Source organism: Aureococcus anophagefferens (genome assembly GCF_000186865.1).
Source record: "Aureococcus anophagefferens unplaced genomic scaffold AURANscaffold_8, whole genome shotgun sequence".
NCBI classification, from domain to species: Eukaryota; class Pelagophyceae; order Pelagomonadales; family Pelagomonadaceae; genus Aureococcus; species Aureococcus anophagefferens.
Genome location: NW_008705568.1, coordinates 745,278 through 770,605, shown reverse-complemented (window position 1 = coordinate 770,605; position 25,328 = coordinate 745,278). Strand labels below are relative to the sequence as shown.

At 71.7% G+C, this 25,328-nt stretch overlaps 7 protein-coding genes across 7 annotated transcripts; 3 read left to right on the top strand and 4 right to left on the bottom strand.

Annotated features, from left to right (window-relative positions):
- Positions 1-231: 231 nt before the first annotated feature.
- AURANDRAFT_25595 (hypothetical protein) lies at positions 232-930 on the top strand (the record flags this gene model as incomplete). Its single annotated transcript, XM_009038523.1, has 1 exon — positions 232-930. The coding sequence occupies one exon, from the start codon at positions 232-234 to the stop codon at positions 928-930; it is 699 nt and encodes a 232-aa protein (XP_009036771.1).
- A 33-nt stretch (positions 931-963) lies between these two features.
- On the bottom strand, positions 964-2,440 carry AURANDRAFT_11143 (hypothetical protein; the record flags this gene model as incomplete). Its single annotated transcript, XM_009038288.1, has 2 exons — positions 964-1,746; positions 1,928-2,440. Coding segments are annotated over 2 exons (1,296 nt in total), but the record flags the coding sequence as incomplete, so codon positions are not given.
- Positions 2,441-3,988: 1,548 nt separating this feature from the next.
- Positions 3,989-4,402, bottom strand: AURANDRAFT_63859 (hypothetical protein; the record flags this gene model as incomplete). The annotated part of the gene is made up of 1 exon (XM_009038287.1): positions 3,989-4,402. The coding sequence occupies one exon, from the start codon at positions 4,400-4,402 to the stop codon at positions 3,989-3,991; it is 414 nt and encodes a 137-aa protein (XP_009036535.1).
- A 330-nt stretch (positions 4,403-4,732) lies between these two features.
- Positions 4,733-6,088, top strand: AURANDRAFT_53551 (hypothetical protein; the record flags this gene model as incomplete). Its single annotated transcript, XM_009038524.1, has 1 exon — positions 4,733-6,088. The coding sequence occupies one exon, from the start codon at positions 4,814-4,816 to the stop codon at positions 6,086-6,088; it is 1,275 nt and encodes a 424-aa protein (XP_009036772.1).
- A 7,619-nt stretch (positions 6,089-13,707) lies between these two features.
- On the bottom strand, positions 13,708-14,553 carry AURANDRAFT_63857 (hypothetical protein; the record flags this gene model as incomplete). The annotated part of the gene is made up of 1 exon (XM_009038286.1): positions 13,708-14,553. One exon carries the CDS (start codon positions 14,551-14,553, stop codon positions 13,708-13,710), a length of 846 nt encoding a protein of 281 aa, XP_009036534.1.
- A 511-nt stretch (positions 14,554-15,064) lies between these two features.
- On the top strand, positions 15,065-20,403 carry AURANDRAFT_63856 (hypothetical protein; the record flags this gene model as incomplete). Its single annotated transcript, XM_009038525.1, has 2 exons — positions 15,065-18,612; positions 19,680-20,403. The coding sequence occupies 2 exons, from the start codon at positions 15,065-15,067 to the stop codon at positions 20,401-20,403; spliced, it is 4,272 nt and encodes a 1,423-aa protein (XP_009036773.1).
- Positions 20,404-22,828: 2,425 nt separating this feature from the next.
- On the bottom strand, positions 22,829-23,326 carry AURANDRAFT_6252 (hypothetical protein; the record flags this gene model as incomplete). The annotated part of the gene is made up of 1 exon (XM_009038208.1): positions 22,829-23,326. A coding segment is annotated over one exon (498 nt), but the record flags the coding sequence as incomplete, so codon positions are not given.
- Positions 23,327-25,328: the final 2,002 nt, after the last annotated feature.

Genomic DNA, 25,328 nt, shown 5'->3' with positions numbered 1-25,328 from the left:
CATTTGGTCTCTACGGGTGCTGCGCCGCGCGGAAGGTCCGGAAGGGCTGCCACCTCTAAGAGCAAACCGGCAGTCGTTGAACGGGCGTATAAAGGCAACAATGCAACATTGCCGATGAGTCAGTTTGTCGAGGCTCGCGGCAGCGCGACCTTCCACCACAAGCCGCTTCGCCGTCTACGCGAATCCGCAGCCACTTCCACACCACAAGCCTCGCTACGATCCGCAGCGACCATGCCCGCCAAGAAGGTCCTCCTCGTCTCCACGTCGGCCTCGTCCATGGGCGGGAACCCCACGGGCCTCTGGCTCGCGGAGCTGGCCGAGCCCTACTACATCCTCAAGGAGGCGGGCCTCGAGGTCACGCTCGCGTCCATCGCCGGCGGCGCCGTGCCCATCGACGCGGGCAGCTGCAAGGGCGATTTCTTCACCGTCGAGGCGAAGCGCTTCATGCACGACGCCGACGCCATCGGCGCGCTCGGCCACACGGCGAAGCTCGTCGCGTCGATGGCGGACGACTTCGACTGCCTCTACCTCGCCGGCGGCCACGGCTGCTGCGTCGACTTCGTCGGCGAGCCCGGCGCGGAGCTCAAGGCCTGCGTCGAGAAGATGTACGCGGCGGGCAAGGTCGTCGCGGCGGACTGCCACGGGCCCATGGGCCTCATCGAGCCGACGAAGCCGGACGGCACGCCGCTCGTCGCCGGCCTCGAGGTCTGCGCGTTCACGAACACGGAGGAGGCCCAGGCCGGCGCGACGGACTGGGTCAAGGCCAACTCCGTCTTCATGGAGGACGAGTTCAAGGCCAAGGGCGGCGCGTTCAAGGAGGCGGACCCCTGGACGTCCAACGTCTGCGTCGCGGGCAACCTCATCACGGCCCAGAACCCCCAGAGCGCGACGGCCTGCGCCCAGGCCGTCGTCGCGGCCATGAACTTCTAGGCGCGCGCGCTAACGGGCGCCCTCGAGGGCCGCCGCGACGCGCAGCGCCGTCGCGTCGCCGAGGGGCCGCGCGACGACCTGGACGCCGACGGGCAGCCCCGCGCGCGACGCCCCAAAGGGCAGCGACAGCGCCGGCGCGCCGGCGAGGGACGCGAAGCACGTGAGCTGGTCGTGGGCCCAGCCGTCGGGCAGGTCGCCCTCGACGGCCGCGAGCAGCGAGCCCGCCGGCGGCCGCGGCGCGCGCGACGGCGCGCCGCGCGCCGCGCCGGCGGCCGGCGCCGCCGTCGGCGCCACGGGCAGCACGAGCGCGTCGTAGTCGCGGAACACGGACGCGAGGTCGCGCCGCACGGCGTCGCGCACGGCCTCGGCGCGCCCGTAGAGGCCGTCGGCGTGGCGGTCGCCCAGGAAGTGCGCGCCGAGCCGCAGGCGCCGGAGCACCTCGGCGCCGAAGGGCGCGGACGCGTGGTCGACGCGCCGCCAGGCCTCGGCCGTGCGCGGCCGGTCCACGTGGGCGTAGCGCGACAGGTTCCCGAAGGCCTCGGACGCCGACAGCACGTAGTAGGCCGCGCAGGCGTCGCGCAGCCAGGGCAGAGACACGACGTCGGCGCCGAGGGCCGCGGCCGCGGCCGCGGCCGCCGCGGCCGCGTCCGCGTCCGCGAGGTCCGACGCCTCGGCGACGGCCGCGACGCGAAAGTTCGACGGCGCCGCCAGCAGGCCCGCGTAGTCCTCGACGGGCGCGTCGACGCAGGTCGCGTCGAGGCCGTCGGCGCCCGCGATGACGCGCAGCACCGCCGCGGCGTCGCCGACGGACGTCGCCTGCGTGGAAACATTTCTCTAGCTCGGCCAAATCGAAGTCGATTCGGCTGATTCTTGGACGGATCGATTGCTCTCGTCACGTTCTCGAAGCACGGCGGACGTGCGTGTGTCAAAACATTCGAATATGCTCACATTGAAGTCGGGTTGAAGATTAGATTTCCGCACCGGACGTCGCGAGGACGCCGACGCAGTCCGTCGAGGAGCAGTAGGCCAGGAGCCCGTGGCGCGACACGCGGCCGTAGCTGGGCTTGAGCCCGACGACGCCGCACCAGCTCGCCGGCAGGCGCACGCTGCCGCCCGTGTCGCTGCCGAGCGCGAAGGGCACGGAACCCGCGGCGACGGCCGCGGCGCTCCCGCTGCTCGACCCGCCGGGCGACGCCGCGGCGTCGCGGGGGTTCAACGTCGCGCCGTGGGCCGAGGCCTCGCCCGTGCTGCCCATGCCGAACTCGTCGCAGTTCGTCGATCCCACGAGCACGGCGCCCGCGTCCGCGAGCCTCGCCACGGCCGTCGCGTCGGCGCGCGCGACCCAGCCGCCGACGGCCGCGCTCCCCGCCGTCGGCGTCTCGCCGGCGACGCAGAGGTTGGCCTTCGCGGCGAAGGGCACGCCGAAGAGCGGCGCGTCTTTGCGCGCGCCCGCATCCAGCCGCCGGCTCGTCGCCGCCGCGCGCGCCTCGTCGACGCGCACGAAGTCGTTCCAGGGGCTCGCGCGCGCCGCGGCGACGGCGGCCGCCGCGAGCGACGTCGCCGTCGCGTCGCCGCGCAGGATCGACGCGCGCAGCGACGCGATCATATGCGCTGGCAAGCGTCCATCATGCCTCAGGGTGCAACTTGGAGGCATCATCCGTTCAACCAAGCTCCAAAACGTGGTAAAAAACGACGCGCGGCGCTCAGCAGTCCATGATGGGCTCCGACGCCGTCGACGCGGACGACGTGGACTTTGGCCGCGGCGCGGGCTCGGATTTGGCCGCGGCGCGCGCGGGCTCGATGGCCTCGAGCTTCGCGAACTCGGCGCCGAGCTTGGCCGGGTCGAAGGACGCGGTCTTGGGCCGCCGCTTCGGCGCCTTGGCGCGGGCCATGGTCGCGTGCGTGAGCTCGCCCGGCGGCGCCGGCGGCCCCTCGGACTTGGCGCGCGCGAACGGCGGCGGCGCGCCCGGGCCCGCCATGCCGGGGATGCCGCGCGGCGGCGCCATGCCCGGCATGCCCATCATGGGCACGCCGCCGCCCATGGCCGCGAGGCGCGCCTTGATGCCGCCGGACTGGCGCGGCGTCTTCGCCTCGGCACCGGGCGCGGCGTCCGGCGCGGCGGCCTCGGACGCCTTGCGCTGCATGGCGGCCATGCGCTCGGCGACGGACGTGGACGGCGCGCGCTTCGCGGGCGGCGCCTCGTCCGCGGGCGGCTCTCGGAAGGACGCCTTCTTCTGCAGCGCGGCCATGCGGTCGGCGACGGACGCCTTCGGCGCGGGGGCCCTGGGCGACGGCGCGGGCGGCGGCGCGGCCTTCTCCGACGCGCGCCGCTGCATGGCGGCCATGCGCTCGGCGACGGACGTCTTCGGCGGCGACGCCTTGGGCGGCGCGGGCGGCGCGACGGACTTGTGCGACGACGCGCGGTTCAGCGCGGCCATGCGCTCCTTGACGGACCCGGGCGACGACGCGGCGGGCGGCGGCTCCGGCGCGGGCGGCGCGGCCTTCTTCTGCAGCGCGGCCATGCGCTCGGCGACGGAGGGCTTCCTGGGCTCGGGCGCGGCGGCCGCCGGCGGCGCGGCGGCCGGCGCCTTCGCCGGCGGCGCGGCCGGCGCCTTCGCCGGCGGCGGCGCCTCCTTCTTCTCCGACGCGCGCCGCTGCATGGCCGCCATGCGGTCGGCGACGGACGAGCCGCCGCCCTTGGGCGTGGGCGCCTTCGGCGGCGCGGCCTTGGCCGCCTTGGCCGCCTCCTCCTTCGCCTTCGCAGCGGCGATCATCTCCTTGACACCCATGCCGGCGGGCAGCCTTTTTGACGTGTGACGTGTGCCTCGAGGCTCGCCCGACGCTTCGTCGGCGCTCTGCGGGCAGCGGCGGGCTCCAACAGCCCGGTTGGCTGGGAGCACCGGCGAGAATTTTTTGCCACTGCGAAGCTTGAAGTTTTGTTGATGGGATGTTGCCCTTCGCTAAAGGCCCCGAGATCGGCAAAATTGCAATTGGGGTCGAACATGTACAGCAGTTATAGCGCCTCTAGAAGAGCACGGGCTTTTTGCTTTTTACGAGCCTAGAAGGGCACGTCGTCCTTCTTCGGCGCGGCGCCGCCGTCCGCGGGCGGGTCCGCGGTGAAGGAGCTGAACGGCGCGTCCAAGGGGCTCGCGCTCGCGCCGCCCGACGACGCGACGGGCGGGCTCGCGTAGCCGTCGCCGCCGCCGGCCGCGAGGTTCTGGAGCCGCCACGCCTGCAGGTTCACGTAGTGGCGGCCCTGCCACTCGTTGCCGCGGATGTTGAAGGACACGCAGACCCTGTCGTCGACGGCGTAGGAATCGAGCAGGCCGATCTTGTCCTTGAAGAGATCCTGCGGCGGGGGGAAAGCGCTCGCGGCGGCGGCCCTGGTTTCGCCGCCGCGGCGAAAGCCGCGGCGAAAGACGCGCGCGGCCGGACGCGGGCGCGGTGCGAACTTGACCTCCTGCGGGTACATCTCCTCCGTCGTGACGACGAACTCGATCTTGGCGAAGCCGCTCTCGAAGGTCTGCACCTCGCCGATCTTGCTGATGGTGCCCTCCATGTCGTAGGATCCGCTCGACGACATGGCGCGCGCGCTCGGCGGCCGCACCGCCGGCGCGCGCGCGACGAAGGAGCGCGCGGACCGAGCGGCGAGCAGCAAGGCCATGGTGAGCGTTTGCATTCGTCGCGGTGGCGGCGGTCGGCACTCGAGGCGGCAGTCGAGCTCGCCGCAGCTTGGGCGCGAAGCAGAAGGCCGGTGCTGAAGTGGGTTGCCGTGCTTCATTTGCCCAGATACGTCCGATACCACAGCCTTTGCGTTATTGAGGGCGCTCCGGGAGCCCGGCCGACGCGCTAGACTCGGCGCGGGCGTCGCCCCGGCGCGACCATGGCCAAGGGCAAGGGCAAGAAGGGCAAGGGCAAGGGCAAGGGCCCCGTGGGCCCCGAGGTCGTGACGACGCGGACGATCATCCGCGAGCGCGAGCGCTGCATGTGCCCGCGCCTCGGCGACGCCGCCGTGCGCAGCGAGCGCGCCGACGCCATCCGCCTCGAGTGCGTCTTCTTCAAGATCCGGCGCGCCGTCGTCCAGGGCAAGGAGACGCTGGACCTGAGCCGGAGCAACCTGGGCTTCGTGCCCGAGGAGCTGCGGACCGTGCCCGAGCTGCGGAAGCTCACGGAGCTCGACCTGAGCCGGAACCAGCTCTTCGGCAGCGACCACGTCTTCTCCATGATCGAGGAGCTCAACGTGCTCCGGAAGCTCAACCTGAGCGACAACTTCTTCAACGGGCCCCTGTCGGAGAGATGTACGAAGATGGTCGCGCTCGAGGACCTGGCGCTGGACGGGAACCAGCTCACGGAGCTCCCGGAGAACGTCGGCGACTGGAAGCTCATGAAGCGCTTCTCCGCGGCGAAGAACGAGCTCAAGGCGCTGCCCGAGAGCAGCGCGGCGTGGACGGGGCTCACGTACCTCAACCTCCGGAACAACAAGCTCGCGGCGCTGCCCGGCCCGGCCATGCGCCACTGGACGGAGTGCGAGACGCTCTACCTGGGCACGAACGAGATCGCCGTGCTCCCCGACGAGGTGTCGTTCCTCACGAAGCTCCGCGAGCTCGACGTCCGCACGAACCACCTGAGCCACGTGCCCCCGGCGCTGTCGGCCTGCCGCGAGCTCAAGAAGCTCCACCTCGGCAACAACCGCATCGCCGACGTGCCCGCCGAGGTGCTGGCCCACCTCACGGAGGTCGAGGAGCTCCACCTCTACAAGAACAAGCTCGACGCGCTCCCGGAGCAGATCGGCTCGCTGACCAAGTGCACGCGGCTCACGCTGTCGTCGAACAACTTGCGGACGCTGCCGGACGCCATCGCGTCCTGCCAGTCCCTGAGCGAGCTCTACATCAACAACTGCGGCAAGTTCGCGAACCTCCCGAGCAGCAGCGGCGACCTCGTGAACCTGCAGGAGCTCCAGGCGAAGAAGTGCCCGGGCCTCAAGTCGCTGCCGAACACGGCCGTCGCCTGGGCGAACCTCCGCGAGCTCGACCTCCGCGCGGCGAAGAAGCAGGTCTGCAAGCTCCCGCCGGAGCTCATCGCCACGCTCGACGCGCAGCACTGCAAAATCCGCGGCGGCGTCCAGAAGAAGGGGGGCAAGAAGGGGAAGAAAAAGTAGGGCGGCGCCCGCGTAACCGAGCTCCGATCGTCCCCTAGCCCGGCCGCGGCGGGGCCAGCGGGGGCGGCCGCGCGGGGTTCGACAGCGCGACGGACGAGAGCGGCACCGCGCGCGCGGTCGCCGCCGGCGGCGGCGGCTTCTTCGAATTCCCGCCGCAGGGCCGCCAGAAGCGGTGGCAGCCGCGCATGATGTTCTCGCCGTCGAGCAGGTTCGGCTCGTCCGGGTGCGTGCCCACGGTGCAGTTGGCGGCCTCGGGCGCCGGGCACGGCGGCGGCCCGCGCTCCCGCGCGTCGCTCAGCGCCACGGCGTCGGCGTAGAGCCGCGAGTCCCAGCCGTTGAGCGCCGCGATGGCGCGGCGCTCCCCGGCGGTCAGGGGCGTCTCCCGGACGCGGAGCTTGCCCTCGTTGACCTTCTGCTCCGGCAGCGTCGGCGGGCAGCCCGTCGGGGGCAGCACGCGGCGCAGGAGCGCCTCGGCGCTGGCGCGGCCCGCGGGCGTCTGGAGCTTCTCGAGGATGAGGACGACGTCGAAGGACTCGAGGGCGGCCCGGGCCGCGAGGTAGTGGCGCTCCTCCGCGGGCCGCGCGGCGACGCCGGAGAAGATCTGCACGTAGTAGTTGGCCACCTCCTCCCAGATGCGCACGCGCGGCGGCCAGGCGCCGCGCTTCGTCATTGCGTCTTTCGAGCTCCAGGCGCGGCGCGCGCTCGCGTCGCCGACCTCCTTCATCCAGGCCTCCAAGGACCGCGCCGTCGTGTTGAGCCGCCGGTGGTCGTTCTGCTTCCACTTGCCGCTGAAGAAGTAGGCGCTGATGACGCGGTCCACGGGCTCGCGGAGGCACGTGATGAAGATGGCGTGGGGCTCCGCCGCGAGGGAGTAGGTGTTGAAGGCGAGCTGCTCCTGCACGACGACGCGCGTCGTCCCGGCCTTGGGCGTTCGTCTGCCGCGACCGCTGGCCCGCGCGCTCGCAGCGGTAGTTGACGAGGTAGCTCCGCAGGAGCGTGCCGCCGGCCTTGCGCAGGTGCTGCATGAAGACGGCGCCGGCGGCGCCGCCCGCCGCCGCGCCCTGGCGGGCGCAGTGGGCCGCGCAGCCCCGCTCCGCCGCCGTGCGCCCGAAGAAGGGCGGCTCCAGCGTCGGGCCGCGCTTCTTCCCGCTCGCGCGCAGCGTCTCGTGCGTGACGACGTCGAGCGCCGACGCGAGCGCGAGGCAGCCGAGCCACCGATGCTGGCTGCCCATGGTCGACGACGGCGAAAAAGGTTTGCCCTGCCCATTTGGGTGCACCCCTCCTCGCGGCACGATGTGGGGGAAAATTATTGCGTGGCCGTCGGCTGCCCTCCTGCGCGGCGCGGTCCTCGCGGCCCTCCTGGGGTCCGGCGCCGCCTGGGACTGCGGCGTGAACCAGACGGCGGGCGAGGACTTTGGCGTCGGCGGGCCCGACAGCGAGTACGCCGACGGCACGCAGCTCTGCTGGGTGCTGCGGGGCGCGGCGCACGTCACGCTCGTCTTCGGCTTCTTCCACACGGAGCACAACCACGACACGGTGACGGTCTACGACGGCGTCGACGACAAGCACGGCGAGACGTTCTCCGGCGAGCTGCCGAGCCCGATGGTCGTCCGCTCGGAGCACGCCGTCGTCATGGTCGCGTTCAGCAGCGACGCGGGCTACCACACGAAGGCGACGACGAAGCAGAAGGGCTTCCTCGCGTCCTACTTCGACTCGAGCGACGGGTCCTGCTACAACGACTGCAGCGGCAACGGCCACTGCGACGAGGGCCTCTGCGTCTGCGACGCGCCGTACGCGCCCGACTTCTACGGCGACTGCTCCATGGTCGTGGCGCCCCTCGTCGACGGGACGACGCTCGTCATCGACGGGCTGGCCGTGGGCGAGTGGGCCTACTTCCGCGTGGACCTGCCGAAGCGGAGCCACGTGCTCGTGGAGCTGGTCGACCGCCGCGCGGACGTCGACCGCCGGTTCGGGACGTCCCGACCGAACTTCAGAACTCTCGCGCTCCGTCACGTCGATGTCGATTCGGCTGATGTTTGGACGAAGCGATGGCGCTCGTCGAGTTCGCGAAGCGCGGCGGAAGGGCTCGTTCGATGACGCGCACGTTGAAGTCGGGCGGAAGACGCGACGCCCGCGCAGGTCGACTGGGGCGCGGCGTCCGCGGACCCGCGGCTCGTGCTCTCGACGGACACGCTGCCGACGCTGAGCCACTACCGCTACAGCGACTGGTTCAACTGGTACTACGACTGCTCCGACATCCACTACATCCACGGCGACTCGTCGAACGGCGGGACGAGCTACGTCGGCGTGACGAACGACCAGATGCGCGCGGACGCGGACGGCCTGCTCCACGCGAACATCACCGTGCGCGTGTCGGACCTCGGGACCATGCGCTGCCTGCTGGACTGCAACGGCCACGGCACCTGCGACCTCGCGAGCGGCGACTGCGCCTGCGACGACGGCTGGGAGGGGTCCGTCGTCAACGCGCCGGACACGTGCCAGTCTGCGCGGAAATCACATCTTCAACCCGACTTAAATGTGCTCTTATTCGACGTGTTTGACACGAGTTCTTCGTCTGTGCTTCGAGAACTCGACGCGAGCAATCGATTCGTCCAAAAATCACCCGAATCGACGTCGATTTGGCCGAGCTAGAGAGGTTTGAAGTTTTCGCTGGACAGGGCGTTCCACTGGTTGATTTCCACACAGGTGCCAGTTCGAGGTCAAGGACCTGCCGCTGGACGAGACCGTCGCGTCGGAGGTGCGCATCGGCAACTGGGACTACTACACCTTCGAGGTGTCGGCGTCGCAGGCCGAGCGGGACCACCTCAGCGTCGAGTTCGTCTCGTCCGCGCCGAGGAGCTACCCCGTGGTCCTCGCGCGGCGGAGCAGCCCGCCGCGGCTCATGGAGGGCTTCGTGCCGAACTTGGACGCTTTCGTCTTCGACGCCGCGGACCCGACGGGCTTCGAGCTCGTCCAGGGCCAGCGCCAGTCGCTGCTGCTGAACTCTTCCGTCCTCGAGGCGGGGACGTGGTACGTCGGCGTCTACAACATCTGGGGCCACAACGGCGCCGACGGCATGAACAGCCAGGACACGGCGCGCTACACGCTCAAGGCGAACCTCTACGACGCGGGCACGCCCTGCCCGGCGACGCGGAACGGCTTCTGCGACGGCTTCGCGTGCGACTTCAACACGGGCCGGTGCGACTGCCCGCCCGACCGCCTCTGGCGCGACTGCTCCTTCCCCGCGACGGCGCTGCCCCGCGACGGGTCCGTCGTCGCGCCGGCGGCGCCCCTCGAGGTGTCCTACGACGCCTACTTCCTCGTGGAGATCTCCGAGGACGACGTCGCGTCCGGGCTGAATTTGCTCCTGAGCCTCGACATGGTCGACGAGGCCGAGGCGCAGCGCGCGACGATGCGCGCGGCCTTCGGGGACCTGCCCTTCGCGGGCAACGTCGGCGAGTTCAGCGACCACGACCTGCTGTCGAACTTCTACGGCGACGCGCACCACGGGGCAGGAAAAGAGTGCGAAATTCCCAACTTCAAAGGCTCCTCTCTCGGCCGTTTTCCACTCGTTTCGGCTGATTTTTGGACGAGCGATCATCTCTCGGAGCGGTCTCGAAGCGTGGATGCTTTTGTCGGAACGCGCGCGCGTGGAACACTCACGTTGAAGCGACGTTGAATCACCCTTTTCCTGCCCAGGCGCACCACGAGATCCTGCTCGACGCCGAGGAGCTCGCGGCCGCGGGGCCGGGCGTCTGGTACCTGAGCGTGGCCAACGGCATCGAGAACAGCAAACCCTTCAGCTACACGGTCAAGGCGGCCTTCGCCGCGGCGCTGGACTGCCCCAGGGCCCACGGCTCGGGCCTCGAGTGCTCGGACGCGGGCGCGTGCGAGCGGTCGCTCGGCCGCTGCGACTGCGACCCGGGCAACGTCCTCGACGACTGCTCGGCCGACGGCGTCTTCGACCTCGCGAAAACGGGCGGCGACGCGTCCGCGGAGCTGGGGAACGCGCCGCCCATCGCCGTCGACGACTGGGCCTACTGGTCCGTGAACGTCGGCTGCGGCGACCGCCTCCTCAAGGTCGCCTTCGCGTCGCCCGAGTCCCAGTCGAAGCCGCTGCTCGTCGTCCGCCGGGGCCGCCTGCCGTTGATGGTCGAGGACACCTACGAGTACTTCGACTACTACAGCGGCCACGAGAGCAAGCAGCGCGTCTTCGTGACGTCGTGCGAGGACGGGTCCTACGGCTGCGAGGCGTCGGCCTGCTGCATCAACCCGGCCTACCCGGGCACGGCCTTCTCCACGGGCTCGCCGAAGCCGGGCGTCTACTACGTCGGCGTCTACAACGACAAGTCCGCGACGGGGCCCGTCGCGGGCTACTCGCTCACGGCCGAGGTCGCGCGCGCGCCGGGCGCGGCCGCGACCTGCGAGACCTGCGCCGACGGCTTCGTCGGCGAGGCCTGCGACGTGGCCTGCCCGGGCATGAGCCCCGCGGATGTGTATTCCAACTCGCCCGTCGACGGGGGCGCGTTCTGCGGCGGCCGCGGCGCGTGCGCCGCGGCCGCGGCGGCCAACGCCACGGTCGCCGCCTGCGCCTGCGACGAGGGCTTCGTCGGCGACGAGTGCGAGGTCGCCTGCCCCGTCGACGGCGCCGGCGCGCCCTGCGGCGGGCGGGGCGCGTGCGGTTCGGACGGGTCGTGCGACTGCGAGCCGGGCTTCGGCGGCGCCGCGTGCGACCTGGCCTGCCCGGGCGAGCCGCCCTGCGGCGGGCGGGGGGCCTGCGCCTACGACGACGCGGCGCGGGCGGCGACCTGCGTCTGCGACGGCGGCTTCGTCGGGTCGGAGTGCGCGTTCGCGTGCCCGTCGTCGCGCGGCGCGGCGTGCGGCGGCCGCGGCGACTGCGTCGTGCTCCACAGCTACGAGGGCGCGGCGCTGCGCGCGTCCTGCGTCTGCGACGCCAAGGCCCACGGCCCGTCCTGTGGCCTCGTCTGCCCCGCCGCGACGAACGACGAGCTCGCGGCTGTGTGGAAATCAACCAGTGGAACGCCCCGTCCAGCAAAAACTTCGAACCTCTCTATCTCGGTCAAATCGAAGTCGTTTCGGCTGATTTTTGGACGAATCGATTGCTCTCGTCGAGTTCTCGAAGCACAGCCGAAGAGCTCGCGTCGAAACTGTCGCATATGCGCACATTGAAGTCTGGTTGAAGATTTGGTTTCCACACAGGCTCGCGGCCGAACTCGACTGCGCGGGCCGCGGCGAGTGCGTCGTCGCGGAGGACGAGTCGGCCATCTCCTGCGCCTGCGACGACGGCTGGGCCGGCCCGGCCTGCAACACGGCGGTCAACGCGACCGCGTCCAAGGGGGCGGCCCCCGCGACGGCGGCGACGTCGGCGTTCGCCGCGGCGCTCGCGGTCCTCGCGGGGCTCCTGCTCCTCGCGGCCGTCGGCGCCTTCGCCCTCGCGGAGAAGCGCAAGCGCGAGGTCACGCGCTACGAGCGCCTCGTCCGCGAGGTCGGGAGCTCCGCGTCGACGATCATCACGGCCTCCGCGCGCGACGACGACGACGACGAGGAGCGCGCGCGCGGCTCCTCCTACGCCGCGCCCGAGGACCTCGCCCTCCCGACCTTCTCCGAGATGAAGGACATCTCCACGAACATCAGCCCCTTCCACGACGAGCCCCTCGAGCTCTAATCGATTTGTTTTCGCGCATCGCTGCTACTACGCCCGGCCGGCGGGCGCGGGGGAGGATCCGCCGGCTTCAGGTGTAGGAAGCTCGCGGCGGCATCCATGGTCCGGACGACGCGGGGTCGGGGCGACTTGGGGGCGTGGCCGTCACCTCTCATCGCTTCGAGGCGCGGCTCTTCGCGCCCCTTCAGGCCTCGACCTGGACCTCCGTGTCGAGCTGCGGCGTTTCGTCCGGCGTCGCGGCGGCGACGCGGCGCTTGCGGACGAGGTAGAGGACCGCGGCGAGGAGGAGGACGGCCGCGATGACGACGGGGATGATGATGGAGAGAGAGCCGGTGCGCGAGCTCTTACCCGAGCTGCCCGGGCAGATGTCGCAGGTCTTCGCGCACTCCTCGAGGGCGTAATGATGAAGGTAGTTGGTCGGGTCGCAGCGGGTGTGAAAGTAGCCCCCCGGCGCGTAGAGATCGCAGTAGGTCGCCGTGCATCCGGCCGGATCACCGGGACCGGTGTAGGTGCCCCCCGGCTTGCACGCGTCGTCGCAGCCGCTGGCCGGCGCGGCCATGGGGGCCGCGCTCCAAGTCGAGAAGCCGTCGCAGAGGTTGTCGATCGGGCAGGCCGTGCACACGCCGTTCAGCATGTAGCGGCGTTCGCGGTCAGCATCGCACTTGCACTCTTCGCAACCAGAGCATCTCTCGGGGTATATAGCACACTGACCGAACCAACCCATTCCATGATCATCGTGGCTTGTAGCGCACCAGTCGTGGTCGCAAGTACCCTCGGCAGAATTGATGCTAGTCGCCGTCGAGCCGTCGCAGACGTTGTCGATCGGGCAGGCCGTGCACACGCCGTTCAGAATGTAGTTCTTTTTGAAAAGAGCACTTGCACTTTTGTTCGTTAAGCTCCCATTGATCAGACAGAGATTGAATGCTCCCCCCCATCTCTCGTCCTTCGTAAAGAAATTCATTCCAATCCCCTCCTTCGGAGATTCCATCCACACAACGGGCGGTAAGGCGTCGCTCGCCGCCTTGCTCGATCGGGAACGCGTCCTTCGCGGCGGACGCGTCTTCGAAGATCTTGGGATCGTACTTGGCGGCGGAGGCGAGTCCCCCGATGCCGAGGAAGGCCTTGGAGGGCTTGAAGGCGGACGCAGAGGAGGCGAGGACCAGAGCGACGATAGTCTTCATCATGTTGGCCTGCGAGCGGGGGGATCAAGCGACGTCCGACGCTCCCCGGCCGCGCCGCGGCGCTCGCCGCGGCGCTCGGAGGCGCGTAAGCGGAGGCCACGACGGCGACCACATGGTCGGACGCGGGCGGCGCGCGGAGTTGAGCGCGAGCGTCTACTGAATGTGTGAGTCGCGAGTGACGCCGTGGGTCGACGTGTCGCCAATCTGTGTCGCCCAAGAGCTTGATTCCCTTCAGCTGTAAACCTAGAGACTTTGACCCTTTGAGCCTCCCGTCCCCCGCGGTTCCTCCCGGGCCCCCTACGTTTAGAGACGCGTCAACCTAAACCTAGACACGACAAACTGGGAGCTACGTCTTGAGTCGCACCCGGAATACTCGTGCCTCCCCGTGGCTCTCCCGATGCCCCTCCTCGCCGCTCTCTCTCCTTCCCTTCGATTCCTCCCTGTGCCGCGCCGGAACAGCGAATCGATGAGAGAGAGAGCGCGTGCGCCTGCGCCTCGCGCGCGCCGATTTGCGCGTCTTCAACCGCAAGCTCTCGGCGGCCGAGATCGACCTCATCTACTCGCCCGTCGCGACGAAGCTGCGCTCCGAGCCGCCGGCCGCCGTCTGATCGACGAAACTTGAAATCGTCGAAAGGCGCTATCTCGAACGGACCAACCGAGGAGATCTTCGCGCGAGCCGCGCTACACCCCGCTTTTCAGAGCCGTCCCCTTCCGTCTAGGCGCCTCTGCGAGCGCTGACTCGTTTGCCAAAATCACTACCCATCGAACTGGCGCAGGTGCTGGAAAAACGCGGCGTACTTCTGCTCGTAGAGGAACACGTGGCGCGGCCTCGCCGGCGCGCACTTGACGACGCGGTGCCGGCAGGCGGGGATGCCCGTACGGTGCTCGAAGGCCCTGCCCCCGAAGACGACGACCTCCTCGCCGGGCGCGCACGCGGCCTCGACGCCGAGCCATCGCCGCAGTTTCGCGTCGAAGACCTCGAGGCCCGGCGCGCGGCTCACGGGCTCGCAGACGACGAGCGACACGTCCGCGTGCTCGCCGACGAGCGTCGACGCGTCGCCGCCGTTGCCGCCGCCGTCGTCGACCCCGTAGAGGAAGGAGTAGGCCAGCGAGAAGTCGTCGTCGCCGTCGCGCGGCCGCGACCGCGCGCCGACGGCCGCGTCGAGCACGGCGTCGGCCAGCGTCGCGAGGCGCCCCACGAGGTCGACCCAGGCCGCGCGCGCGCCGCGATTCGGCCAGGGCTGCGCCGCCGGCGCGGACGCCTGCGCGCGGAAGCACTCGCGGACGCGCTCCTGCCGCTCGTAGCCGCGGCTGAACATGGGCTGGCCGCGCTCCGAGAGGTAGACCGTGCCGACGCACCGCTTCTTGCGCGCGGCGTCGCGCGCGTAGAAGTCGAGGAAGGCGCGCTCCTGCGCGGCGATGGCGCGCAGGAAGGCGTCGTCGAGGTCGGTCACGACGACGTAGCCGCGCTCGCGCAGCAGCTCGAGCGTGCGCGGCGCCGCGACCTCGGCCAGCGGCACGCGCGGGACGTCGCTCTGCTGTGGTCGTCGTTCGATGACGGCGAAGCGCTGCGTCGGGCGCACGCAGAGCCCGGGCTCCATTGCATCGATCGCTAATTGCCTTTGTCAACTACCCAGTTTTAACCAACGTTAGAGCTCCTGCGGCGCGTCGAATGCAGCGAACCAGCGGCATCGTCCCTTATGGCGGGGTTGTGCTTGTTCGCGGCGCCGGGGCCACGAGCTCCGCGCGGCGCGGCGGCCGCGGTCGCGCGGCGGCGGCGGCGAGTCACTCAGCGGTTCCGAGTCGCAGCACGCCCCAGCAGCCGAAAAGCGCCACGAGCTCACCCCCCAGCCCTCGCCGCCGTGTTGATAAGCCGGAACCCCGCCGCTGCGATGTCGTTTCGAGGGGTCTTTTGAAGTTCGGATCGTCGACCCCCGGCGCACGCGCCGTCGCGGTCGACCTCGCGAGGTCGCGCTCTCATCTGGCCGCCGCCAAGAGCCTCGTCCGTTCCCTAGGGGCCTACGCGCGCGAACGCCGAGCGCAGCGGCGCGCATGGAAGAGAGCGCGAGCTCGAGCGACGCCGCGTCCGCGGCGCCGAGCGCAGCGGCGCGCATGGAAGAGAGCGCGAGCTCGAGCGACGCCGCGTCCGCGGCGCCGAGCGCAGCGGCGCGCATGGAAGAGAGCGCGAGCTCGAGCGACGCCGCGTCCGCGGCGCCGGACGCTGCGCCGGACGCGCCCATGGAGGACGCCGCGCCCGCGGCGCCGGCCGCCGCGGAGCCCGAGCCGGAGTGGAAGACGTCGGGCCCCTTCGTGGGCCAGTGGATCACGCGGTCCGTGCTCAACGAGGCGTCCAAGGTCGCGTCGTTCTCCGTGGGCAAGGTCGTGGGCTACCTGAGCGCGGCCGAGTCCGACTACGTCGACGAGAAGGGCGCGGCGGCCGCGCTCTGGCACGTGGCCTACGTGTCCGGCGAGCTCGTCGACGACAGCGAGGACCTCGAGGAGTGGGAGCTCCTCGAGAGCGCGCCGCGGCCGACGCGGCCCGACGGCACGATCGCGCAGGTCACGGACGAGGGCCTCAAAAAGGGCGTCGCGGACGCGCCCGCGCCCGCGGCCGCCGCGGAGGAGTCGGAGTACGAGAAGCACCGGCGCGAGCGCATCGAGGCGAACCAGGCGTTCCTCCAGTCCCTGGGCTTCACGGGCGGCGACGTGGGCCTGCCGAAGGAAGAGAAGAAGAAGCGCGGCCCCCGGAAGAAGGCGGAACCCTCCGCGCCGACGCGGCGGTCCGCGCGCTCCACGCACGAGGCGGGCCAGTACAACGAGAACCGCGCCTACAAGGAGGCCATGGCCGAGAAGGCCGCCGACGACGCCGCGGAGAAGGCGCGGCGCCTCCAGCGGCGCCTCGACAAGCGGCAGAAGAAGAAGCGGTCCGTCGACGAGCTCGAAAAGCAGCGGAAGCGCGTCGACCTGCTGGCGCGCACGGCCGCGGCGGCGGAGAAGGAGCTCCTCAAGCACGCCGCCGCCGACGCCAAGGCCGCGCGCGCCCTGCCGCGGCCCTGCTGGCTCGACGCGCGCGGGCCCGTGGACCCGTCGACGGCCGAGGGCATCGACCGCGACTGGTGCCGCGCGGTGGCCTCGCGGAACCGGTGGTGCCCCCAGGTCGGCGACGTCGTCGTCTACTTCGCCGACGGCCACGCCGAGGCCCTCGAGGCGCGGCGGGGCCGCGCGGACTTTGGCGACGTCGAGGAGCTCTGGTTCGAGAAGCGGCGGCCGTCGTGGTTCCTCGAGCCCGGCGCGCCGCGCGCGCTCGAGTGCGTCGTCGCCGCCGTGCTGCCCTGCTTCCCCGACGAGTGGGTCGCGCGGAAGCGCACGAAGCTCCTCGAGGCCGTGGAGAACGTGGCGAAGCGCAAGGAGGCCAAGTGGTTCAAGAAGCCCGTCGACCACGTCGCGCTCGGTCTGACGGACTACCCCAAGGTCGTCAAGAAGCCCATGGACCTGGGCACCGTGAGCGACCTCGTGCTCCAGGGCGCCTACGACAACGACGGCTGCGGCGGCGACCGGTCCTTCGACGACGACCTGCGGCTGCCGTTCTCCAACGCGATCCTCTACAACGAGGCCGACAGCGACGTCGCGGTCTGCGCGGCGGCGCTGCTCAAGGTCTTGGACGGGGACGCGTCGAGCGACGACGTCGCCGACGAACCGAAGAAGGCCGAGCCCGCGCGGGCGTCGTCGCGGCTCGCGGCGCTCCAGGACGGCGGCGGCGGCGACGACGCGGCGCCGGCCGCCGAGGACCGCAAGGACCTCAAGGTCGAGGTCGTGCTGCGCCTCGTGCCGCTCTACATGGCGGCGGACGCGCGCGCGGCGGGGCCCGACTTCGCCGGCGGCGGCGAGGCCTGCCGCGCGGCGCTCGGCGCGATCGACTGGCACGTTTGGCACTCGGGCTTCGTCGTCGACCCCTTCAACGTGAGCCTGTCGGGCCACGAGGACGAGGACGCCTTCGTCATGCCCCGGGACGTCGTCTTCCGCAGCCTGCTGGACTTCCAGGCCTGCCCGCTCGGGGAGACGGTCGTCGAGGTGTTGGACGACGACGGCGACGGGCGGAAGATGGTGCTGCGCGACGTCCGCCGCGCGGACGCGCACTCCAAGCCCTACCTGCCGGAGTGGAAGGCCGCGCGCCTCCTGCCCCTGGGCGCGCCGGACGCGGCGCCGGACGCGGCGCCGGACGCGGCGCCGAAGAAGAAGAAGCGCAAGCGCCTGCTCGGGCGGCCGCGGCCGCGGCCGACGACGACGGCGGGCCGCGCGGCCGTCCGGGAGGACCCGCGCCTCGAGCGCCGCAACCTCTGGGACCTCGTCGTTTTGGACGAGGCCGTCGAGGCCGAGGCCGAGGCGCCGCCGCCGCCGCCGCCGCCGCCGCGCCGCGCGTCGCGCCGCGGCAAGAAGCAGGACGAGGAGGCGCCGCCCGCGCCGCCGCCCGCGGCCGCGGGCCCCGCGCGGCCCGCGCCGCTGCCGCTGCTCATCCTCGGCGCCGACGCCGCCGAGCCCGACGCCCTCGGCGAGGACGAGGCCGACGCCATGGCCGAGGCGCTGTCGGCCATCAAGACCACGGAGAGCGGCGCGATGTTCTGGCTGCCGCACGGCGTCGACGCGGACGACGACAGCAGCGACGACGACGACGGGCCCCGGCGCGGCAAGCGGCGCCGGCCCGGCGACGAGCCGCCGCCGGCGGGCGACGCGGCCTACTTCGGCAAGGTCGCGTCGCGCGCGTGCCTCCGCGACGTCCGCCGGTGCCTCGAGCGGGGCCTCTACCGGCGCCGCGACGCGGCCTTCGACGACGTCGTCCGCGTCTACGTCGAGGCGGCCATGGCGTCCAAGTCCGGCGCCTGCCCCCGCGCGTCCGCGGCCAAGCTCTGCGTGCAGCTGTCGCTCGAGATCATGTCGGACGCGGGCGACGCGGCCGCGCGGACCGCGACGTGGGCGCCCAAGACCGCCGAGGTCGCGCGGCGCCAGGCCGCGGCGAAGCACTCGCCCTGGCAGTCCTTCGTGCGCGCGACGGCCCACGTGAAGACGAACACGGGCGTGCCCATCCGCGAGAACGTCAAGCTCGCCATCGGCGCGGCGCTGACCCACGCCAAGTCGCCGGCGCTCGGCGCGTGCGTCGCCGCGGAGCTCCACCTGGCCCTCGCGCTCTACGTCGGCAACGCCGCGGGGCCCTGCAAGGAGACGGCCGCGCGCGTGCTCGACGTCCACGGCACGTGGCACCTCGGCGCGGACGTCGCGCACAAGTCCGACGCCGTCAAGTTCACGACCGTGGGCGGCCGCATCGAGGCCGTCGTCGAGGACACGTCCGACGACGCCGCGCGCCGGGCCAGCGTCGGCAAGCGCTTCAAGCGCTTCCTCGGCGACGGCTTCGCCATCGGCACGGTGCTCGCCTACGACCCGAACACGAAGAAGTTCGCCGCGTCCTACGGCGACGGCCGCGCGGACGAGCAGCTCAGCGTCGCCGACGTCCACGGCGGCCTCATCGCCCAGCTCCCGCCGCTGCCCCCCAAGAAGGGCAAGCCGCCGACCCAGCCCATCGCAGTCACGCTCAAGGTCGCGGGCACGAAGCTCTGGTGCCTCAAGGACGCCAAGGACCTCGCCAAGGTCCTCAGCGCGTTCAACGGGTAAGAGGAGCGAGCCCCCGAGCGTCGTAGATTGGTAGGCGCGGGCCGGACAGCTTCTAGAAGTGCGTCTGACGGCGTGAATGCCTTCACCTTGAAGTCAAATTGCGCTCGGGAATATTCTCCCCCGCCGGGGTAAAGTCGATCGAATGTCCTCCGTGCTTCATGATCGACATTGTGCAGCGTTTTGGCGGCGCGCTGCGATGGGATGGCCGTCTTTGAGGGCCCGCCGCTCCGCGAATTTGCAGAATTGTGCAACGATCCCAGCAGCTGCGAGGGCCGCAAGGACGAGGGTGAGGCACATGCGAAGACGCGACGCTCATACGACCGCGTGGCGACTGGAACGGGGAGGTAGAGTGGGTGGGAAGGGACGCGCTGCCCCCTCGCGACCTCTCTAAGATAGTTTTCGAGCCATCGCAGCAGCGGAGATCGTTCGTCATCGACCCCGTCGCGTCCAAGGCGGCGAGTTCGTCGGGGGAGCCCGAAATCGTCGAGTCCACCGGGCCGAGCTCCGGCGGCGTTTCGTCCCGACGGTGGCCGTGGGGTGTCTGGGGCTGCCCCTGCCTCAGGACATGGTCTCGATCCGTTCCATACCATGATAGGGTCGGGTCCAGACCATGTCCTGAGGTGAGGCCCCACCCCAGGCGCCCCGGGCTGCCCCTCGGGACCTCGAGCCGACCGACGTCGGGTTCGACGGCTTCCGCATGGTCGCTGCCTCAGGACATTGGCTGGATCCGCGTCATGGTGGGTCGACGCCCGAACGAAGGCGTGTCCTGAGGTAGCGAGACACCTTCCCCAGTGCCGATCCCGGCGCATAACGCTTAAGCGCCATCGAACGACTGCACCGTGCCGCTTCAACAGGGGACAAACTCAGAGTAAATACCCCGGCGGGTCCGAAGAGGCTGCCCCACGATCTGTTCGCGACGCGCGGCACCGTGTACTCGTACTGGAGCAGCTCGTAGTCGGCGCAGCCGGGGTCGGACTGCGATGGACAGACACTCTGCATCAACGCTGGCCCTCGCCGTCGGCGCCGCGGCGGGCGTGTACAATGTCGTCCGGCTCCTGAGAAGGCAGGGCGCCGAGATCGACGCGCTCGCGCGGCGCCTGCACGCCGTCGAGACGCAGCTGGAAAAACAGACGGCCCCGCTGCCGCCGTCGCCGGGCCCCGCGACGCCGCGGGTCCTCGAGGCGGTGCCCGTGCCCCCCTCCGAGGCCGCCTCGGAGCCGGGGTCGCTCGAGGCGCCGAGCGAGCACCTCTACATGGACCCGTCGCTCCTGCGGCCGCGGCGGAGCCGCGCCGGTAGCGAGGCGAGCTCGCAGGCGGGGGGCTTTGCGACGGACGCCGAGGGCGACGTCGGCGTCGTCGTCCCCGGGACGCCCGCGCCCTCGGACCGCTGGGCGATGATCTCGCGGCGGCTCGAGATGGTCGAGCGGTCCGTCATGCAGGCCCGCGTCTCCGACTCCGGCGGCAACAAGAGGTGGAAGGCGGACAAGAAGGCGCACGCGCGGAGAAAGGGCCGGGGCAATGCCGAGGAGTCCCTCGAGCCGACGCACGCCGCGGGCGTCGTCGCCGAGCGCATGGACGGCGCGCTGCCCCGCATCGACGAGGGCGACGTCCACGAGATGCAGAAGGAGATCTCCAAGCGCTGGCAATCGCCCCCGCGTCCGCGCGGCGGCGGCGCGCCGCGACCCGCGAACCGCAGGCGCGGCGTCGTCGCGCGGCGGAAGAAGGGCGGCCGGCGGAAGAAGGAGTTCCGGCCCGGCGCGGTCGCCCCCGACGCGTCGGAGCGCTAGCGCGTAAAAATTTAGGGCGGCAGGTGGAGCGCGCCTTCGAGGTCCGCGAAGACCGCGGCCATGCTCTCCTTGTGGTTCATGACGTCGTTGTGCGTCGCGCCGGCGATCGTCGCGCGGCGGAACCCGGCCGCGGACTGCGCGGCCCACTTGTCCACCGTCTTCGGCGGCCAGATAAAATCGACGTCGGAGCCGATGGCCGTGATCGCGCACGGCAGCGGCGGCGCGCCGCTCGACAGGGGCATGTCGCCCTCCGCGCCCTGCTGGCCCCAGAACAGCGGCGGGTCCGGCTCCGCTTCCCCCGCGTGGCAGCCGAGCACCATGCCCATGCGGAAGAGCCGCCCCGCCCGCGGCCGCAGCGCCTTCGGGAACGCGTCCGTGTCGAACCGGAGCGTGTCGCGCATCCAGCGGAGCACGAACTCGTCGTCCGCCGCTCGCGAGCGCCGCGAAGTCCCTCGCGCCGCAGGCGCAGCAGTGCGGCGCGCCGCGGCCCGCGGCGAAGAAGCGCAGCGGCGGGCTCGCGCCGCGCGCCGCGAGCACGAGGCAGACCTCGTAGAGCAGCATGGCGCCGAGACTGAAGCCGTAGAACGCGTAGGGCTCGTCGACGAACGGCGCGACGTCGTCGGCGATGTCCTCCGCGATGGACCGGCGGCGCGCCCGGAACGCGTCGACGACGCCCGCGGCCGTCGCGTCCGCGTCGCTCGCGCTGCAGGCGGGCAGGGCCTCCTTGATGCGCTGGCCGTGGCCCGGCAGCTCGAGGAGCCGCACCTCGAGCCAGGGCGGCGAGTTCCAGACCCAGTCGACGAGATTGTGGGAATTGTCCGCGACGCCGTAGAGCGCGAAGAGCCGGCAGCGCGCGCCGGGCTTGCGGATGGCGCGGCTCCGCTTCGACGCCGACCGCTCGCCCGGCAGCAGGAGCGACTCGTCCTGGCGCAGCGGCGGCGTCTCGCGCGCCGGCGGGTTCGCCGGCGCGTCGCACGCGGTCACGGTCTTGGCGGAGAGCCAGCCCTCGCGCGGCGCGACGACGTGGATGCGCAGCTTGCCGTCCTCGAGCGTCGTCTCCTTGTCGCTCGCGACGACGACGCCGGCGTCCAAAATCGCGACGCGGGCGCTCTGCAGCGACATGGTGCGCCGCACCTGGGCGCCGGCGCGGCCGTTGACGACGTAGTAGCGCGTCTCGTGCGTCGTCGTCGCCGCCGCCGCCGCCTCGTCGTTGGACGCGTCGCGGTGCGCCGCGGAAACGGCGTAGATGCGGTCCATTGTTGTGGACAGAGCCCTCAAAGTCCACCACCCATTGCTGCTGAATAAATACTGATAAATCGATTGTTGTTGCACTGCAACAAACCAAAGTGCCCCCCGCATTATGGCCCCCAATCCGGATCTCATGGCCCTCGTGCCCGTCGATGCGCCGCGCCGGCTCAAAAAATGGAGCGACGGCGCGTCGTTCGTCGTCAGCGCGAAGCGCGGCACCAAGGTGCGCGCCGGCGAGTCGCTGGAGAGCGCCCTGGTGTGCGTGCTGCCCCCGGGCTGCCGCGTCACGGCCGTGCCCTTCCACGACACGGCGCGCGCGCGCCTCGCCGTCGCCGATCCCGTCGCCGGCTGGGTCTCCCGAAAGACGGTGGCCGAGGCCGCGGGCCCCGCCCGGGGGAGCGACGACGCGGAGGCGCGCGCGGCGCTGCTCCGGGTCATGGCGCGGGTGCGGCGCGACGTCGTCGGCGAGGGCGCGGACGGCTGCCCGCTGGACCAGTGCTTCACGTCGTCGCTGGCCCTCGTCGAGGCGCTCCAGAAGCGCGCGGACATCGCCGCCGTCCTTGGCGAGGCGACGATGATCTCCGGGTCCTACGACGCCGTCGGCCGCGCCAAGGGCCGGCCGTCGTGGTGGCCGGACGACTACGTCGACTGGATGCCCCACAGCTTCGTCGAGTTTGGCGACGGCACTATAGTCGACGTGTCCGCGGACCAGTTCGACGTCGACCTGCCGCGGCTCCTGCACCTCGCGCCGTCGGAGATCGGCGGGCCGGACCGCGGCCGCTACGCGTTCTCCAAGGCCGAGAGCCACGCGGCGCGGCGCCGGCGCTTCATGTTCCGCCAGCCCGCGGGAACACTCTCCTCCGACGCGTGGCTCGCCATGGTCAAGGTCGAGCCGTCCCACTCCGACGTCGCGATGAAGGCCTGGGGGGAGATGCGCATGCGCGGCGTCTTCCGGCGACGCGGGTCGTAACTCTAGATACACACTTATTCACCGCGCGAACTCGGCGGGTCGTAACTCTATACACACACTTATTCACCGCGCGAACTCGTCGGACGCCTCGCACCACGCGAGGGGCCGCCGCTCGCCGAAGCCGAGGGGCGCCGCGGCCGGCGCCGCGGCCGGCGCGAGCTCCGGCGCGTCCTCCACCTTGCAGCTCTCGGGCCCGCACATCTCGTGGGCGAGGTAGGTGTCCCAGAAGTAGGAGACGAAGTTGGCCACGGCGACGCGGTACTCGAGGGGCACGAGCGTCTGCTGCACGGCTTGCACGGGCGACCAGACGTAGACGCTCTTGACCCAGGTCGGCCGGAGCATGCGCCGCGCCTTGCCCACGGCGTCGCGCCGCGACTCGCCGGCGCTCAGGGCCGCGAGCACGAACATGGACGAGATCATGAAGGGGCCCTGGATGCACTGGTCCATGAGCACCTTGGCGGCGACGCTCGCCGCGCCCGCGCCGGGCACGGCCCAGTCCATGACCTGGAACCAGGCCGCGAGGAGCGGGCCCACCCAGAGGGCGCCGATGGCGCCGAAGCGGCAGGCGCGGCCGAGGCGCGCGGCCGCGGGCTCGCGCGAGCCCTCGAACGCCTGCGCCGTGAGGTCCGAGAGGACGTAGGTGACGCCCGTGCCGGCGGCCTTCGTCGCGAAGGGGTGCGCGACCAGGGCGCCGTTGTACAAGGCGAGGACGGCCCCGAGCTTCGGGACCAGGGCGCTCAGGAGCGCGACGCCGACGACGCCCGCGGACGCGGTGAGGGCCAACGTCGCCCAGCGGTCGGAGATGAGGGGCTCGTAGGCGACGGCCGCGGCGGACGTGCGCGTGCGCAGGCGGCTCACGGCGGTGTACGACAGCGGCGCCAGGATCTGCAGGCTCATGCGCGGCTGCTTCGCGAGCGCCCGCTTGTAGTAGCGACTCGGAACCTCGTTCCTGCTCGGGCGCACGAGCTCGCGCCGCGTGGACGTCATTTGCGCGAAGGCCATGCAAGGCTCGAGGATGCACATGCAGAGGAGGATGCTCGTGGAGCGCGTCATACCGGTCTTCTTCGCTGCGAACAGTGAGAGCACGCTTCGCCGGCTCAGGTCCAGAGCGCACTGACCTGGCGTGACGAGGTACGAACGAGGACAAATCTGTGTCTTTCACGTTGCCGGGCACGTGCACATCAACACCGACCTGGGAATACTAACGCGACCGCTCTCGATCGTGCAAGCATGGAGGCCGTCCTCGCGTCCCTGCGGGCCCACCTGGACCCCGAGGCGGCGGCGGCCATCGAGAAGCTCAACGCGTCGCTGAACGCGCGCCTCGACCTGCTGACGCATGCGGTGCAGGGTCCCTCGCCCTGGCTCGACGTCGGCCGCGCCCTCGTCGCCGAGGTCGGCGGCCCGTCGGCGCTGCGGCGCACGATGCTGCCGCCCCCGGGCGACGCGGAGGAGGCGGCCGCGGCGACGCGGCTCTGCGCCGCCGAGCGCGGGCGCACGGACCGTGAGAGAGTGAAGAAGCTCAGGGAGAAACGAGCGGAATCGCCGGAGCCCGAGCCCGAACCCGAACCGCGCCCCGGGCCCGAACCCGAGCCCCGCGACAAGGCCCAGACGCCGCCGGCGAGCCGCCCGGCGTCGCGCGACAGCTCCGCCAAGGCGTCGAGCCGCCCGGCCTCGCGCGATTCGAAGTCGTCGAGCCGGCCGCCGTCGCGCGATCGGCCGCCGAAGGCGCCGCCGCGCGGGCGGCGCGCGACGAAGCAGGCCGCGCCGCGGTCGTCGTCGCGGTCCGCGTCGTCGCGGTTGTCGTCGGCGACGAAGAAGAAGACGCGCGCGCCGGCGCCGAGGAAGAAACCGCCGCCGCAGGCCAGGGCGCCGCCGCCGTCGAAGAAGAAGCGGCGCAAGCCGCCGCCCATGCCGTCGAACGACGCCCAGAGCGTGTCCACGGCCCACTCCGGCACCGTCGGCGGCGCGACGACGTCCGTCGGCGGCCGCGAGGACGCGAGCCTGCCGTCGCTCGCGTCTCCCGCGGCGAAGAAGGTCCGCGACGACGACGAGTCGACCATCGCGTCCGCCAAGACGCTGCCCCCCGTCGCGCCGAAGCCCCGGGGCCGCTCCAGCAAAAAGAAGCCCTTCTACAACCCGGCCTGGGCGCCCCTCGAGGCGCCCGCGGCGCGCTATTCCAACGCCGCGGGCCTGCCTCCCTACTCGCCCTACGTGCGCGAGAAGCCCCGGACGGCGTGGTGGGGCGACACGCCGCGGCGCCACAAGGCCCACGCGGACTACGTCGCGCGGAACACGGCGCGGCGGACCCGCGCGCGCCGCGCCGCGGCCGCGGAGCGGCGGGAGCACGAAATGCTCGCGGCCGCGTGGTCGCCGCCGCGCGAGACGACGAACCCGGACCTGATCTGGGTCGAGGGCGCGAGGAGCCCGAGCCGCGAGCCGCCATCGGGGCGCTTCGGCTCCGCCGCCGACCGCTCCGCGTCGCTGCCCGCGCTCCCGAAGCCGCCGCCGATGCCCGCGGGCTACGGGCCCGTCGACGCGCCCTTCTTCGCGCGGCCGGACACGCCCGGCGACCGCGACATCGCCGTGGACACGCGGCCCGCGCCCCTCGCGTCGCTCTGGACGGACCCGGACCGCGACGCCAAGGCCGCCGCGCGCCGGGACCGGTCCCGGTCGCCGTCGCCCGCGGCGCCGCCCGCGACGCCCGTCA